Source organism: Parasteatoda tepidariorum, chromosome 9 (assembly GCF_043381705.1).
Source record: "Parasteatoda tepidariorum isolate YZ-2023 chromosome 9, CAS_Ptep_4.0, whole genome shotgun sequence".
Taxonomy (NCBI): Eukaryota; Metazoa; Arthropoda; class Arachnida; order Araneae; family Theridiidae; genus Parasteatoda; species Parasteatoda tepidariorum.
In genome coordinates this window covers 6280486-6298189 of record NC_092212.1, presented here as the reverse complement: position 1 = coordinate 6298189, position 17704 = coordinate 6280486, and the positions used below count along the sequence as shown (strand labels likewise).

General features: G+C 32.7%; 1 protein-coding gene across 2 annotated transcripts in view; it reads right to left on the bottom strand.

Moving 5' to 3' along the window:
• LOC107453201 (uncharacterized) overlaps window positions 1–17704 on the bottom strand; it is a 63149-nt gene that overhangs the window by 21355 nt on the left and 24090 nt on the right. For both annotated transcript variants that reach the window (XM_016069929.3, XM_071185915.1), the window contains exons 8-9: window positions 14299–14397; window positions 10769–10859 (exon numbers count right to left, since the gene is read on the bottom strand). In XM_016069929.3, coding sequence (XP_015925415.2) covers window positions 10769–10859; window positions 14299–14397 — 190 coding nt within the window. The remainder of the gene's footprint in view (window positions 1–10768; window positions 10860–14298; window positions 14398–17704) is intronic.

The window sequence follows — 17704 nt, the reverse complement described above, 5'->3', positions numbered from 1 at the left end:
TTAAAACTATAGAATGTAAAGTTTAAATGGGCCTTTCATGTTATATCATTAAATTTAGTAATACTATTTCTCGGGCATTAGGTTTTAACTCTTATAAGAATATACATATTTTTTTCTGTTAATGTACAAATATTTTTCCGATGTGTTTTGGATATTCCTTCTCTAATAAAAAGGGATACCATTTTGTTTTCGTTTGCATAAGAAAGAATATCAAGCATTTTTCTTTTTTAAATTTAATTAGCCACAATAAAGAAGGAACGTTGCAATGCTACGTGCTACATTAACGACGACTCTAGAATAACTGAATGACTCTTCATATAGAAATCGCAGGTATTAGTCTCATACAACAACGCCCCCTATAGTTCGTTGCGATCGCGAATACTTTTATGACTTTTATTATTTTTATGCTAGTGAGAACCAAAACAATATGGAAATGAATGAGGGAAAACTGGATCCTACCACGCGATTTCCTGGCCAATAAAAATGTAGCGTTAAACGTTTAACGCAACCTTGTTGGAAGTCGCATAAGAAGTATAACTTCAAAAAGAATTTCTCAAAATTGAGTAAAAATGTACCTAAAAAAGTTTCGAAACAAATATAGTAACATTTGAAAACCCCATGTACTCATTATTGAATATAGAGTAATACTCAATATTAAAATAGCTTTGAGAATCAGTCTTCATTTGTAAATAAACATGGTGTTTGTTACCGTTCTGAAGACATTCTTAATTCGAAAAATAAATCCACCGTTAGAATGAAGATAGTTTATTAAATTTTCTTTTCGACTCATTATAAAGTCACATTTGAGGATGATGCGTCATTTTCCATGATATATGCCATTGTTGAGACTATTCAATTTTGAACATATCTCAATACTCAATAATGAGTACATGGGTTTTCGATAATATTTATTTCGGAGCTTTTGGGACACATTTTTGATCAATTTTGAGAAGCACTTTTTTACAGTGCTGGTTGTAAAACAGGTATTGCTATCAGCATTGCATTGGTATTGTCATCAGCCACCATAACCCGAAACCATATTAAATTTATTGATCTGAACAACAAATTTCTACACCTAAGTAGATAGGCTTTGAAGATAAATGAAATACAAAATAATCTTTTTTTTTCAAATTTCGCTTAAACGCAATAGCTTTTATCACTCATTTTAGAAGTAACAATTTTATTTTGTCTATTATCCTGCGTGTTTTGCTCGTTCAAAAAATGTATAGTCCAGCATAACAATCATTCTGGTACGAAATCAAACGAAAACGTTATCTAACCTTATCTAACTTAAACATTATCGAAACGTTGTAGAAAACTAGCTTGATTGATAACAAAAATTAAACAAATTTAAGAAGTACTTTAAGCATTTTTTACGCTTAATCAATTCACCACGTAATTCATATCATTAATCCATGAATGAAATTAATAAATAATTAATTTTCTCTCTCTCTCTCTAAAACAATATATACAGGGTGGTCCTAAAATATATGACAAAAATGTAAAGTTATGTAGAGGGGACATAAATAAACATATTTCGGATAGGAGTGTGTGTACGGTAATGGCACATTAAAGCACTAGCTTGTGAAGCGGTATGAATCAAAGGAAACTGAAAAGACAAATAAAGAGAAAAGAAAACAAAAAATTATCAACAGTTTACGAGAGGTGCTCGAAAGAGCAGCTACCAACAGCTATACAAGATTCACAACGACGGAGCATGGATCAGCGTACATTAGAAAAAAGGTCAGGCATGTCGAGCACATCTAAAGGAGCAACAGACAAGCGTTCAACAAGATCTTCTTCAGATGTGACGGGACTCCCATACACCAGGCTTTTAATATGACCCCAAAAGAAAAAATCCAAGCAGGTTAAATCAGGAGACTGTGGTGGCCAGGGAACTGGACCACCCCGTCCAGCGGGAAATGATGATTCAAGCTAGCAAGCACTTTTATACGCCGCAGTCATCAGCACTCCCTACCGGCTGAAGGCGGCATTACCGCACACGCAATCGTATACAAAATCTGCTTATTTAGATCCCCTCTACCTACCTTAACATTTTTGACATATATTTTAGAACCACCCTGAACATATATATATATATACGAGGGTTGTAAATTAAAAAGTGGCAACTTAACCGTGACACTCACAGAAGGTATTTTAACCAGTACAGGGAAGCCACAGGTGATTAAAAATTTAAAAAGTGGTAGAAACTCAATTCATTTTTGTTTTGTTAATATATCGTTAAATATTTTATTGTAATTACCACACTAACTTACATTTCAAATTATAGAACTGACAAGAAATTGCAAAAATAAAGTAGCATGTTACATAAATATTTGAATTATTTTAATATTGTAGAGGGCAACAAAACTTGAAATGAAATTATACTAACCCAAGAATATACATATTTTTTTTTCTGTTACTACAAAAGCTATTTCCACAGAGTGGGGCAAGTTGACATTCCTACACTTTGTTCCAGTTCCCCCGTGATGAAACTTTTAGCCTATATTTCCGTAACGTAATCTATAGCGAGAACTAGAATCGGCAAGATGATAAATAGATTTTCTGCTCGCAAATTTTTTTTAGAGAAAAATTGTAAATGTTTGACCGAGGATGGCAACGAGTTATACCTTTCGAATTGTTTCCTTTCGGTGATGATTTTTTCTAGTTTCTCGCCGGCCACTGCCCGGAAGTTTCCACGACTTGGCAATCATTCTGCCGAAAACCAAGATATGGAAATCTCTCCAACTTTTGAACTTTTGCCAAAATTACTACTCATTTTTTTTTACCACTCGATAAAATAGTTTTTAGAAATCGTAGTAGTTGGTAACCCTGAATAAGTAGGAAAAGGGGAAAAAATATTCATTTTCTCATCATTTCAAAATGTGAATCCGGTGGGAACATAATTAAAAACTGATGGTCAGGATCCCGTTAATCAATATGAATTTCAACTTACATAATTCTTAAAATTAACGCCTTAGCACAAGTGCAAAGAACGGGTGGCAAGATGGGGAAATTAACAATTAGTCATCGTTTCAGTTAACTGTTATAGGATCCGGTAACAAAAACGTGCAAAATTTCGTTCCACTAAATAAATATTCGTTTCGCTTAATAAATACAGGTTTTGGAGCTTGTTCTCACGCTAAGATTCGAGCGACCTCGATACACAATAAAACCAATTCAACTCTTTCAATAAATTAAGGGAAAAAAAAGTCATTTATTGAAAGTTATGGTATTACTCAAAATATATCCCTTTCCGAAAAAGCTTAGTTGAAAAGTAGGCGTTACTTCAAATTAACGAATTTGAAAAACTATTCGATTGTGCCTATAAGATCCATCTGTTATTAATTAAGAACCTCTCTATTTAAGTATAGTATTATAATTAACAATTTCATTACGAAAAAGTCTAATTTATTCTTTATAATAGTTTGTGCTTTTATAATAAGACTGATTATGTAAGTCTAAACCTATTGAAAAATAAAAATTTAAATATAAAATAAACATTTGTGAACTATCAGTAAAATTTGAATATGAAATTTTATTAAATTTTAAATTTTCGGTGTGGTTGCAAGGTTGACCGCAAATCGTAATATTGGTTGTGTAGTAATATTATAATACACTACGTCCATTACCGTTGAACTGGTAATAAATGGATGTGGTAATAAAAGGTGGAACGCAAATATCGTTTAATGTATTTACTTTACTGGATAATATATTCAATATCAATAAATTTAGAATTATTATATTTAATTATAAATTACTTAAAAATTTTATTAATTACTCAAAAATAATCATTTTGGCCCAAATACATTTAATTAAGAGAAAAAATCAATGAAATTTAATTTACGTTTTTTTTTAGGTGGATTGATTTAAATTAATCTAAACCATGGTATTTTCAAAAAAGCACATACTAAATGCAATATTAGTATTATACATAAGATTTCTGTGTGAACCGTATAAATTTCATTCCTCAGGATCCTATTTTCTTCGGCGAATACTGTAACTTTTTAGTTAGTAAGTTCTATTTAATTTATATTCAAAGCAAACATCCTTAATCATCAGAGTTCGGCAATATTAATTTTTGTCATTTAATGTATTTCATGCAGGGCCGGCTTATGCATGTAGCGGCCCCTAGGCAATGCTCGTCTCGCCCCCCCCCTCCTACCGTCTTCTAACTTCCTAATATATTTTTTCGCTTACACAACACTTTATTCATAATTACGCTGTTTTTTACTACATAGGTATATTATCACATTATTCAATAAAAATATTGAATCAAACGAAAAGAATATAAGTAATTAATATATGCATTTAAAAAAATCGTACAATAAGCTTAAATATTAACTCTTCGAACTTTTTTTGTTACAAAATCGTTTAAGACATCCTGAAAGTTAACCTTTTCCAATACATCATTTTCAATTGCCATTATGGCCAATGAATTTAAGCGGTTTTGAGACATAGTTGAACGAAGATAGTTTTTAACTAATTTCAATTTGGAAAAATTTCGTTCACCAGTGGCGTTTGTAATCATTAGTAATGTAATCATAATAAAACTTACGTATAGTAATTTTAACTTCAGTTTACACTACACGGATTTTTATTCGTCGTTTCACCGATTTTCTCGAAGCCCGAAGCACTTCTGCAGTCTTTATAAATAAATATCCAATACTTAGCTCTAAATTCGTAAGTTTTGAAACACAAACTGTGAAACTCTCTTTTCATTATCAGCAGTAAAACTCGCAAACAAATTGCACGAAGTGAAAATTCAACGATTACATTAAAAATGTTGTCTATGACACAATACAACGTACGTATTTAGCGGATCGGGGATTTCCCCAGTCATGCGACGAAAGAACCAGTACTGCCAACCTTATTTTTACATACTCTTTGGTAGCTTGGCCATAGAATATACATACCTATGGTAGGTACCAGAACAGTAAGTGCGCATTCACAGCGTAGAATTTTGCGCGTTTTTCAAGCGTGTTGTGTTAAAAAAGCTGCTCTTGCTGTATAGTCATCAGATTAGCCGGCGTTAAAATTACCGCGATAAAATTGCTTGCGATTATATTACTGCGTTATATATGAACTAACTACCATAATGTTAATATCTAATTTGGAATGCGTTCAGAAATGTACTAAAATAGCCTCGATGTAATGTACAGAGCAAGACAATCGTCATTGAAATTTCGAATTACATTTTTACTGTTTAAGAAACATTGTCAATTTTTTTCTCTGTAGCACAGGGCCCCTGAACGTGGCGGGGCCCCTAGGCAGTTGCCTACAGTGCCTAATGGATAAAACGGCCCTGATTTCATGTCATTAAAAATTAAACGAGGATCATTACTAAATTCAGTGGAACATTCCCTTGAACGCCTACTGTACCCTTCTCAGTTTCCTAGACATGGGTTCCTCAAACGTAATTGGCACTCATTCGGTAGACCCACGGAAGAGATGAGTCAACTTTGCCCGGTCCGGAGAACCCGGACCTGCAGCTCAGTAGGATAGAAGTGCCTGCTACCACTCAACCTCCGGGCCTTATGAAACATTACCGATTATCACAATAATTCGATAACTCAAACAACATACTAAAGTTTTGATATGGATTGAGAGAAAATTTAGAGCATTTTAAGTGATTGATAAACAAGTTAAATTTTCACTGTTTGATGCCAGAAAAAAAAAAAGGAAACCTGATTTTAGATATTTTTGATATTTCATATTTTGGCCTGTTATATTTGGCCTGAAGATACTCCGTTTCGAAGTTACTTCGTTACACATTAAAAACCAGTTCATTTCCTTCAACCAATTAAAAAATAAATCTCATTTTATGAAAGCTATTTAAAATAGCTTTCATAAAATGAGATTTATTTTTAATATATAATAATTTTGCTCAAAACGTAACTAACTATGAATAAAGCTCAGGTAAGAAGTAGGTGTTACTTTAAATTAAAGAATTTGAAAAACTATTCGATCGGGTATGAAAGAAGTGTATCATATTAATTCAGAAGCTCTCTATGTAATTATATTTTTATTAATAATGATTTCATTGCAAAAATGACTGATTAATTCTTAATATAAATTTGTGTGCTTAATATAAGACTGTTTACATAAGTCGAAACGCATGAATAATTTAAAATTTTATTATAAAAAAATCATTTAATATATGAAAGCTACATATTGTAAGTTTATAAAAATGAAAATTTTTATCATGACTTGTAATGGTAATTTTGTAATTTACATTAAGTTAAGTCCGTTGCCGAATAGCACACGTTTATAATGATTAAACTTACGGACAGAAATATGTTCATCTATAGTAAACGCAGCGAATAAACTTATATTCACACTTATATAATTGTCTCTGTTTTAGGTAAGGCATCATATAATGCTATATATGCTTTCTTCTCTCAATATTTATCTGAAAAATGCATTTAATAGCAGTAAATTCATGATTTTCTCTTTAAAAAAATATAAATAACTTAAACATTTTAATAAATTTTAACGCAGAAAATATATTTTCGACTGAAATCCATTTATTCATGGAAAAAAATCTGATTTAAAAAAATTATTTTTTGATATTGATTTAAATCATTCTAAGTCATGGTATTAATTAAACAGCACATACCAAATACAACATTAACATTAAAGATAAGATTTTTTTTTTTAAACAAGTGATATTTTATAATTGTCATCAGCAGATTCCCATTTCAAAAACATGTGACCTTGCTATTATATCAACTGTATCTTTAAACTGTTAATGAAGTAGTACTTTATTCGGATATTTTTCGGCGAACTTTGTATTTATTATTTATTAAGCCCTGTTTATTTATATTACAAGCAAAATTCCTTATCTTTCAGAATTAGAGTATATAAATTTTTGTCATGATTCATGTAATGAAAAAGTCAACACGGAACATTATTAAATTCAGCTTCCCAACAACCTTTAAAAGGTAAGGCTTGCTGCTGTCATCTGAGTTTCAATGAGCTTGGGCTCCCCGATGATGTTTTGTACTCATTTTATCGATACACAGAAGGAGAGAGAAAACATTGCCCGGTCCGAAGATGGAACCCGTAGTTGCAGCCTCCGAGCCTTATTATTACCACGATGATTCGATAACTCAAACACATACTAAGAGTTTTGATATAGATTGGGAGAAAATATAGCACTATTTTCCCAGAACCCGGACATGCAGCACGGCAGGACAGAAGTGCTACCACTCAACCCTTGCCTCTTATGGGACATTAACACGATAATTCAATGACTCAAACACATACTAAGAGTTTTGATATGGATTAGGAGAAAATATAACACATTTCCCCTGAGCACGGCAGGACAGAAGTGCTACCTCTCGACCTTCGGGCCTTCTGGAACAATACTGATTACCACGATAATTCGATAACTCAAGCACATACTGTTTTGATACGGATTGGGAGAAAATTTAGAGCATTTTAAGTGATTGATAAACGAAGTAAACGTTCTCTGCTTTGTTACCAGACCAAACAAAACGTGACTTTAGTTTTCGTCTGTTTTTTCATTTAGTTTTCATATCTCGGCCTTTAATTTTTCGAAGATGCTTGCAAGTTAAGAATGCAAATTTTTTTAATTCTCTTATTGAGTGATCTTGCTTTAACATTAAATTTTGTAAATCTGGTATTTCATAATAAATAAAAGTATAGTTCGTTCACTAGGAGTTGGCACTTGACTCCGCCTTCATCACGTGGTATCGGATGATACTATTTCGCTATTTTGGGGAGAAGGAGGCGAACAAGGCTGCTATTTGGCGATCATATGACAAAACTATTTATTTCGCAATCTTCATTTGCATATTTTGAACATGTGCATTTTATTTCATAAGCTTGTTGATATTTCTCTCTTTTTATTGAATAGTTTGTTCTTTTTGAGATATTTTGATGGGAAAAAGTTTTTAAATATAAATTAGCTAGAATAACGAAAGGTATAATAGCTGATGATAAAGCGAAGTAAGTGACTGAAAAAGAATTCACTGTTTGTGTTTGGCCTTCTACATCAGAAAGCCTCCACACGGTTTCTAATAAGTCGTCTGCGCGGACTATTTAAAAAGTGAGCAGTTTGAGAGCATGAAACCAAATTCTATTTTAAAAGTGACTGAGAGGAATTTGTCATACATATTTGAGAATTGAATCTGTAGTGGTAGACAAGTAAATAAGACAAACTAATCATATTCAAAAATTAAACAAATTTTTAGACATATATTTGCTACCACTTTCTTATTTTTAGTAGATTTTCTATTAAATGGCTCTTTCGTAAACTGGTTTGCCTTCATAGTGGTCCGATTGGACTACCTATAAAAACAGTGTGGAGGCTCTGCGCACGTTAGAGGTTATCTCGATTTCAAGCGGGGAAATGCTTTTCCTCTTACTCCCCCGCGCTGAAATGAACTCTGCGTCCGAGGAGGTGGAACCAAGTGCCAACTCCTGGTGAACGAACTATACCGTTAATGATTGACTCCAGAAAGCGGTCTATATATATAATGCGAGCTGAGGTGGCTCAGGGGATCAAGCGTTTGACTCTCAATGAGAACCGGTTTCGAATCCCTGCGATGGCTGGTCAATACAAATCCCGCACCCGGCTCGCACTGACAAGAGTGCCGACGTCAAACACCATCAGTGATAGAGGGATCATCGGTTACAGTTCCTTTGCCGTCAGGTTCACTCTGGGAGGCTTTCGTGGTTTTCTTTTCGATGTAACGCAAATGTGAGTCAGTTCCATCAAAAAACATTTGATCCTCCAATACATTTGATAGCTCCCAATATTTGATCCAAGAGTTCCCTTTTCTTTTGAATTAGATTAAATATTACAATTCTACAGAGTTGAACAATGGTAGCCATAAACACAAAAATAGGGATATAAAATAATATATACATGTAATGCACTAAAGCGATAAAAAAGGTATTTTATATTGTTTACACTAAATGGATGAATCGTTCGATTACTTATTACATCAGCTTTTAAAATGCTCTATGCTTTGACTTTTACAGAGATGCCAACAGCTCCGAAAGAGACAAAACATTATAAATAACGACACAGAACTACTAACTAAAACTTGAAGATTTTACTTTAATTTTGCCCAATTTAGAAGGCTCAACACAGTTTAACTGTAAGCTGGATGTTGTGGATATCTCCGCATATTGGCGCCAAGAAATGATTCATCGGAAATGAGTTGACTTATAAAATAAGAAGTCAATATAACACATAAAAAGCATAGAAAGTAGCTTAATTGTAACAAAGTGGTGTGTCACATAAGTCTTCAAATTATTAAGAGGCAGTGACGAGTAAAAACTCTATAAATCGAATTAAATAAACCAAGATTCTTCCATTAAAAGACTACTGCGGTTCGCAAATAATTATTCGCTAATCGGAGTAAGTTGGCATCTCTGCTATCGATCTACACACAAATATTCGTATCATTGAAATATTACAATAGATAAAACTATCTTGTTTTGGCAAAATAAATACTACTATTGAAACCATTTTTTTTTTGGAAAAGCATCCTCCCCAATAAATGGTAGTACAAATTAGTTAACCCTTTACACTCCGAGTAATTTCAAATGTTGTATAAATAAGTGTATGCACTAAATCCTTAAAAATACAAAGTTTAAACATAATTTATAATGTTCTTAAAATATTTTAGTTACTAATTATTAAGATATAAACATTTTTAATCCTAGAGAGGCGCCTCAGAGGTGTCATCGGAGAGCAAAAGGTTCGGAGTGATGCTGCATTGTATCTTAATAACACACACACACACACATATATATATAAAGATAGCAACACTCAATNATATATAATATTAATAAAACGGGGGTGGGTAGCGAACAGTGAGTTCCAAAAAAATTAAACGATTTTTGGCAGTTAAACAGACTCAACTCAAACAGGACAGACTCGATCAGGGATTTAAAATTCCCATTTTCGATATTGTTAGAATCGAGCTGTGATGGCTCAGGGGATATTGGTATAAAATGGATATTTCTAATTACTATTTTCATTGTTGTTTTTTTTTGGCAGTTCAGATTAATACCGACTCAATCAGTAATTTAAGATTGTAATGTTCACTATATATAGAATCAGAGCCGATGTGGCTCAGGGGATTGAGCCTTCCAATGAGGTGAACCAAATTCGAATCCCAGCGATGGCTGATTGCTACGAATTCTGCATCCTTCTCACACCGACCACAGCTCCAACGTAAAATATCCACAGTGGTAAACGGATCATGGGTTACAGTCCCCTTCCCATCGGGCTAAACGTGAGTGGTTTTCATGACTTTCCTCTCCATATAACGCAAATGCGGGATAGTTCCATCAAAAAGTCACCCATGAAGGCTGATTTCCCCCCAATAGTAGTTACAGGAGTTCCCTTGTCCTCTGGATTGTGTTCAAAATTACAAGGCTACGGAGTTGAACATTGGCCTGCCAATAAGGTGACTCGGATTTGAATCCCCGCGATGTTTGGTTGATACGAAATCTGCACCTACTTCGCAACAACCACAGTGTTTAAGTAAATTATCCTCTGTGGTAGACAGATTATGGGTTAGAGTTCATGTGTAAAAGTTTATATGAAATATATAGGTTTATGTACTTATAATGTAGGGGCAGACGAATTGTTTAAACATCGATGTTTATATCTTTAATTATTTACCAGTGCATTTAACCTCTAAGGGAGCGTAAAAATATTGACTACAACTTAGGAAGTAACGAACTGCTGAAAGAAAGATGTTTAAAATCTTTAAATATTTACCTGTGCATTTGTCCCGTAGTGGAGCGTAGATTTCTTGAGTACAATTTAGACACAGACGAGTTAGTACATCAGTACATATCAGCATGCAAGACTGTTGGAGAAAATATCAATGCATAACTTGTCATGAGATTCAAAATACCTTTATAATTAATCAAGCAAGCAAAATTATTTGCTCTGCGATGATTTTTTTTCCTGCGGTGTAAAATTTAGACTTCAACATTTAATTCCAAGTTCAGTAAATTTAAAGATAACTCAAGTAAATTACCACTACATGTGAATAATTTAAACATACATAGAAAATGCCATCCTTCATAGTATTTATGTCCTCGACTCTAAAGTATACCACACCAACAAATAAATACTTAATCTACCTCTAAATACCTAACAGCCCCCAGATAGATCACAATCAGCTACCTCAAATATACTACCCTTCTCATAACTTATGGATACTTCTGAGGAGAGGAAATGACTATTAAGATGATCCTCGACTCGGGAGTATACCATTCATTAGATTACACTCGTTCACTAGTCGTTCCGTAAGCAGCCAATTACCCAATCACCTCCTTATGCCTAACGCCAAAAGTTTCAGTCGCTCTAGGGCAAATTGGATATATGAAGAAGTGAGCTGCCAGCTTCGGTGACTGGTACTTCGCAAAACAACATATCAAATCATATCAAGAAGTATTTATGTATGGGGAGACTTTATATAGTCATCAGGTAACACATAACTGCCAATTTTTATGCATTTTGTGAAGATTTTTATTTTATATTTAAAGTGGTAGTGAATGTATGCTATACTTACTTTGATAAGTTTAATTTTTGTTGATTTTGACCAGCGCTATTCTTAAAAAAATTAAGCATTCAAAATAATTCAAAATTAACCGTATATTTCTGCCTAAAATTTTAAATCAATATCCATTTCACTACCACAGGAAAAAATCAACCTAGGATTGAAAGTTGCCAGGTTGAGATAACTGAAAAAGCTCCAAGCACTGAAGACATAACAATGGAATATAAAGATGAAAACCTGAATACAACACCAAATACAGAAACTGACACGGACGTCAATATTAACAACAATACAGAACTACCAGCAAAGAAAAGAAGAAGAAAAAGCAAAATGCAGTCAAAATAATTGAAGATAATTCTACACTCATGTCTACAAACAGCTGTCCTTCTTCTAGCCAACGTAACTCAACAGATGACGCCACTATCCTGCCGACAACAAAACCTCAGGAGGATACAGACAAAGTACGGGATCCACCCAGCAAACCTGAAATAACACCGCAAGCCAGATTTATTAAGGTTTTGGTTCGGGGCCTGCCTGTGGACTTTGGTACAGATGCCATTAATGCAGAATTACAGAAAAAAAATATTGAAACCATTAAAATAGCGCAGTTTAAGAAGAGAATGGGAGAGGCCTATCGACTCCTCCCCTTTTTCTCATAATCCTAACATCAACGGCGAATCACCATAGAGTTTTCGAAGTCAACAACATACAGCAGATCCCGATCAAAATCGAGCGATTTTGAGGAGGTCGAGGACCAATACAATGTTACAACTGCCAAAATTTAGGACATACGCAAAGTCACTGCAATGCATCTGCAAAGTGTGTAAAATGCGCTGAAAACCACAGGTCTCATGAATGCAACAAAGACAGAACAACACCTACAAAATGCTGTAATTGTTACAAAAACCACACAGCAAACTATACTGGGTGCGAGACCCGCCCCAGCAGAAGGAGCCCTCGAGCAACATCAAATTCGATGCCTAAACTTGCTCATCGATTAGTGTCATTAATCAAAGAATTACCGGAATTGCTCAAAAATTAAGAAGTGCTCCGCCTTCTGCGGGGAATCATAGAAGAAACTTCTCAATCCCAGTGAGTTCTATTTTTATTTTCGAGACTCTCAAGTTAAATTCACTGAACTTTTCACAGCAGACTTTTAGTTAAGTTAAATTAAATTACAATAAAATTTATTTTCTGGTAATATAGCCAATTTTTGCATATATATTTATCAAATTATGCACGTTAAATTCTTTGCAAATTCCATTATTGCATTTAATAAGCAATATTTCTCTGTTACGATATATTTACTGCATTTTCTCCAAATATGTTATTTTATCATGTATCAAGGTATGATTTGTCTATATTCATCAATTATGTCTTTCATTTTTCAAAAATCAATTATTGTACATATCAAATCATGTTTTATATTTATTTTTAATTTAAGTCTAGAATCAATATTTCTAATGTTATGTAAAAACGCCAATTTGTCATATTGAAAATTTCATTGCTTTATTATTTCACAAGCAAACGGCTTGATTTTTCTGATGGCTACCACAATGTCTGCCAAATCAATGTATTTTACCTTACTGTATGTAATTTAATGATGAATGGGATAGGGGCCGCTTCGCGGCCCAGGTGCCCAGTTTATTTAAATAAAGGAAGAAGAAAGATAACAGAAAAAGTACCTTAATATAAATGGATTACCATTCTTTTAAAAAAGTAGGTGCAACATGTATCGACGATTTTCTTTGCTAGGAAGTAACGGAGAAAAGAATCTTGTATTTTGTTTGCAGTCAAAAACTTCCCTCTCTGATTTGTAACTTAACAAATTTGACTGTACATACAGAGATGGCAACTTGCTCAGCTTTGTAAAAAAAAATATTTTCTAGTGTTAGCAAAATTTAATTTATTTCTAGTTTAGTTATCGTTAGTTTAAGTAATTTTTCCTCCTGTACAGTGTAACCAAAATAAAAAAAAAATATCACCCTGAATAACTTTCGTTATAATTATCGAAATTTCTGAAACTATATATATATAATTATTATTATTTTTATTATTATTATTATTGACTTTTTTTAAAACATTAAATATTCCACATTTGTTGATATTGTATAGACGGTGAGAAAAAATACTCAGTTTTATTTGAATCACCCAATTAAAAATATTTTTTAAAAACATTAACGAAGGAACACACAATGTTGATCTGGAGCAATTTTATGAAAATTGCATCATATAGTATAGTTTGTAAGGAATTGCCGAAGGCTGTGGATCACTTAGCCGCAGAGCGTTGCCCGGAGTGCACCACGAGGATGGACACACTGAGTCCTCAAGATATTGGGAAGCAAGAGAACTTTTAAGGCAATGCTTCTTTCTTTGTTATCCTACGTACATTTGTATTTGTTATTTATTTCATCTTTCTACTTGTAACTTTTGCCTTGCCATTAGAAATAAAATAAAAAAAGTAATGTTTGTATGTAGTAATTTGTAGTTCGTATATAGCATATAGTATAGTGTAGTTGAATCATATAGTTTGCAATAGTAAAACATGGATGAAAAGTTTGTTAAACATGGATGGAAATTTTTGTTAAACAGAAATCTAATGCAGTTTTTTTAAATTTTCGCCATTAAGAACTTTTTCGTTGATATTCTTACTTGGTATGCTACCTTATTTAAGAAAGAAATTTCCCTAGTCACCGTAGAACATGGGAAATTCAAGAAATTAAATTAGTTTTGGAATTACTCTTTGTGATCGCGGTCCTGTTCTGTTGTTCTTCTCCCACAGATCTTCGTAATCTATACAATCAGTCTTGTAAGGTGCAGGAAGAAGATGATATTCAACCTGAAAGCACGGCAGAATTTTAATTTCTTTATTTCTATGTAAAATCTTAATTATCAGGTGATACTATACAGCATTGTTTTTACGAGGTTGAACTCGGTTTACACTTGTTTATGTTCGTGTATCAATTGGTTAACATTCTATTGCAATATTTTAAAAATAAATACATATAGGAAGTATATGGAAAAAAAACCTGAATGTAATCCATCACATGTATGTCTAAATATGAAAGTATTGTATATAAACTCGTTTAAAACATGTAATTATTAGAACACTACAGTGTGTCTAATAATTTGGTCGAATTATTATAATATACTAATATAATGGTTGGTTGGAATTTATTGGCACAGGAGTCAGAAATGGCTCTACTGCCCCAAACACTAGGGTTAAGAGTCATTGTTCTGTTTATTAATATTTCAGAACAATTGATATTGTCCAATTGTACAAATATAATACCTGATATAATAAATATTCTATATTTATAAAATATATTAAATATACTAATTTATCCAATCGCTGAATTCATATTACATATTGTCTAATTAAGGCAATTTGTGATACGATTTTCTTTCATTCTGATAACGTGGCCTGCCCATTTAATTCTTTGTCATTTAATAAAGTTTATAATATCAGGTTCATCATATGAGTGATAATGTTCTAGATTTAATCTTCTAAGCCACCCACCATTTTTTTAAATTCCTATAAAAGTACTTCTTAATACCTTTCTCTCTAAGGTACCATACATAGCCTCATCCGTACAAGATATGGTCCAGGTTTCATAAGCATATGTTAAAATTGATCTTAAGAGAGATATAATAAAACTTTTGTTTGTCTATGAATTACATTAGATTTTATGCATTTTCGAATTCCATTAAAACATTAATTGGCTACAGTAATACTTCTTTGTATTTCCATTGAAATATTGTTCCTGTTGTTGATTACAGAACAAAAGTAAACGAAATTATCAACAGCCTCAGATTTATATTCTTCAATTTCTAAATGGGTGTTATTGAAGTTTGTTTTAGTACAGGGAAAAAATATTTAGTTTTGCTCTCGTTTATTCTCAGGTTGGAATTCAACTACAGAGTAGAAATTTGTTGTGCTGATAGGGGTCATTTTGAAGTTTTTCTTTTCCGATCCTTCATTTTGTTTGAAAGTTACTGCCATTTTAAACACTTTGAATATTTTTAACAGTAATTATTTATTCACTGTTGAGGATAAATTGATCTCTCTCGTGATTTTCTTATTATAAGCTCATGCTTGATTCAGACATTTCCAGATATAAAGCTTAACATCTATTACGACACTTCTTAAAATCTAAAGTGTTTTTTTTTATGTGAACTGTTATATAAAAAACAGTTTCCCCTATATATGGTGAACAAGTAAATTTAGTTATCAATGTGTGACACACAGGGTTGGCATGTTTTTGACAATTGACAGTTGTATCCGGCTTTAACCGTGGTTTCATTCGTCATGTCAAAAGCTCCTTTTTGACAAGTGTTAAAAATCCCAAGTTTTAGTGTCAGAATAGATATTAGCTATTATAAAGAAGAAGTATTTATAAATAAGTAGTATATATATATAAATAAGCATACCTATAAAATTATAAATGAACAATCAATTATGTTCATGAATTATTTGATAATAAATTCTTCTTTTGAAAATTACTGTCAAAAACATAAAGTTTTCTGTAGAAAGTATTAAATGATTATTAAAAAAAAAAAATTTTTAAATTGGAATTTATCCAATCTATTCGTTTGCTAAAATAGTTGAAATCAAATTACATAAACAATCACATAAATTAAAAAAATACTTAACAACCATTTTATTCATTGTGTCTATAATCTGTGGCGTTGCGGCCTGAAATGCAAAGTCCGAACTACGAATCTCTGACATTGGACTACGTCGCTTGCAGCCGTTAATTGACGTAGACCTCATACCTGAATGGAGATATGCGTGAAGGGCGAAATCAGCAAAACGTGCACAGTATGTTTTGGATATAACTTGGCCGCCTACCCACAGCTTGCTCTCTCTCCCCGTCGGTTCCAGCTAGCAGTCCGGCATGTTCTCGCCGGTTACCTTTTCGCGGTTTTTTCAATGCTGCTTCAATGTTAAAGTGGTTGTTTTATATCTGTTAGAATGTTTTTAGTTAAATTTACAAGTTTCCTAAAATGTTAATAAAGATAGTTATTTATCTAAACTTAGTGTTATTTATGAAGAAACCTATAACCGTTCTCGGTAACATTTTCATGTAGAAGGTTTTTCTAGAGTTAGATTTCTTTTTAGAGTTTATGTGGGGACTCTAACAAAGATACCAAACTACCCACAAATTATTTTCATTTACTCACATTTTAATCATTTCCCTAAAACATTCTCACACAAAAAAGCAAAAAAAGTTTTGAAGCCTTTTTTACACAGAATTCGTTTTTCAGTTTTGTATGAATAAGACCAAAATTCGAAAATATTCTTTCTATTGATGCTGACCTGCATTGTCTACAAAGTAAAAGTATAGTTTGTTCACCAGGAGTTGGCACTTGGCACCCCCTCCTCAGACGCAGTGCTCATTTCAGCGCGGGAGTAAGAAGAGAAACATCTCTGCCCGTAAAATTGAGACATTCCCAGCGCAAAGTGGAATGACAGCGAAACCAATCTATTTAAAAAAAAATACTAGTCTCAAAGTGGTCAATCTCTGAAACCGATACTTTTAAAGTAATATTTTAATTTTCCTAACCATTACTAGATAGCACCACTACACTTAGATTATGTCTTCCTTGGTGAAAAATGAAAAGTTTTCAATGCATTTTTTCGTTACTTCAAAAAAAAATTTTTTTGCCCAATGAAATACAAAAAATGTTCGAAATATATTACTCAAATTTGCTGTTTGTGAGCTCCTTTTGACATACAAATTTTCCCCAAAAATGATTCCAAGGAAAAGAATAAAATTTTTGCATTTATTTTTCCTCCTTTCAGAGAGAGACCACTGTGCCTCTAGAACGTATGATATTCCCGCCAACACATGTCCTTTTTCCACCTTTCACTTATTCAGATAGTGAAGTAGATCAAAATTTATTAGGGTTTTCGTTAGCATGGGGCTTATGAAAGGAGAACCATGTGTCTTTTATCTATTTTTATTGAGAATAAAGCCAAATACATCAAATTTCCCATCTGAAACAAATTTGTTCTTCTCATTTGCGTTCTTTTTGAATTAGTGAACAGTCATATTGCATAACATTGAGTATACAATATGATTCATATTGTCATATATGAATCATATTGCGTATTGAATCATATTAGTCATATTGCATAACAT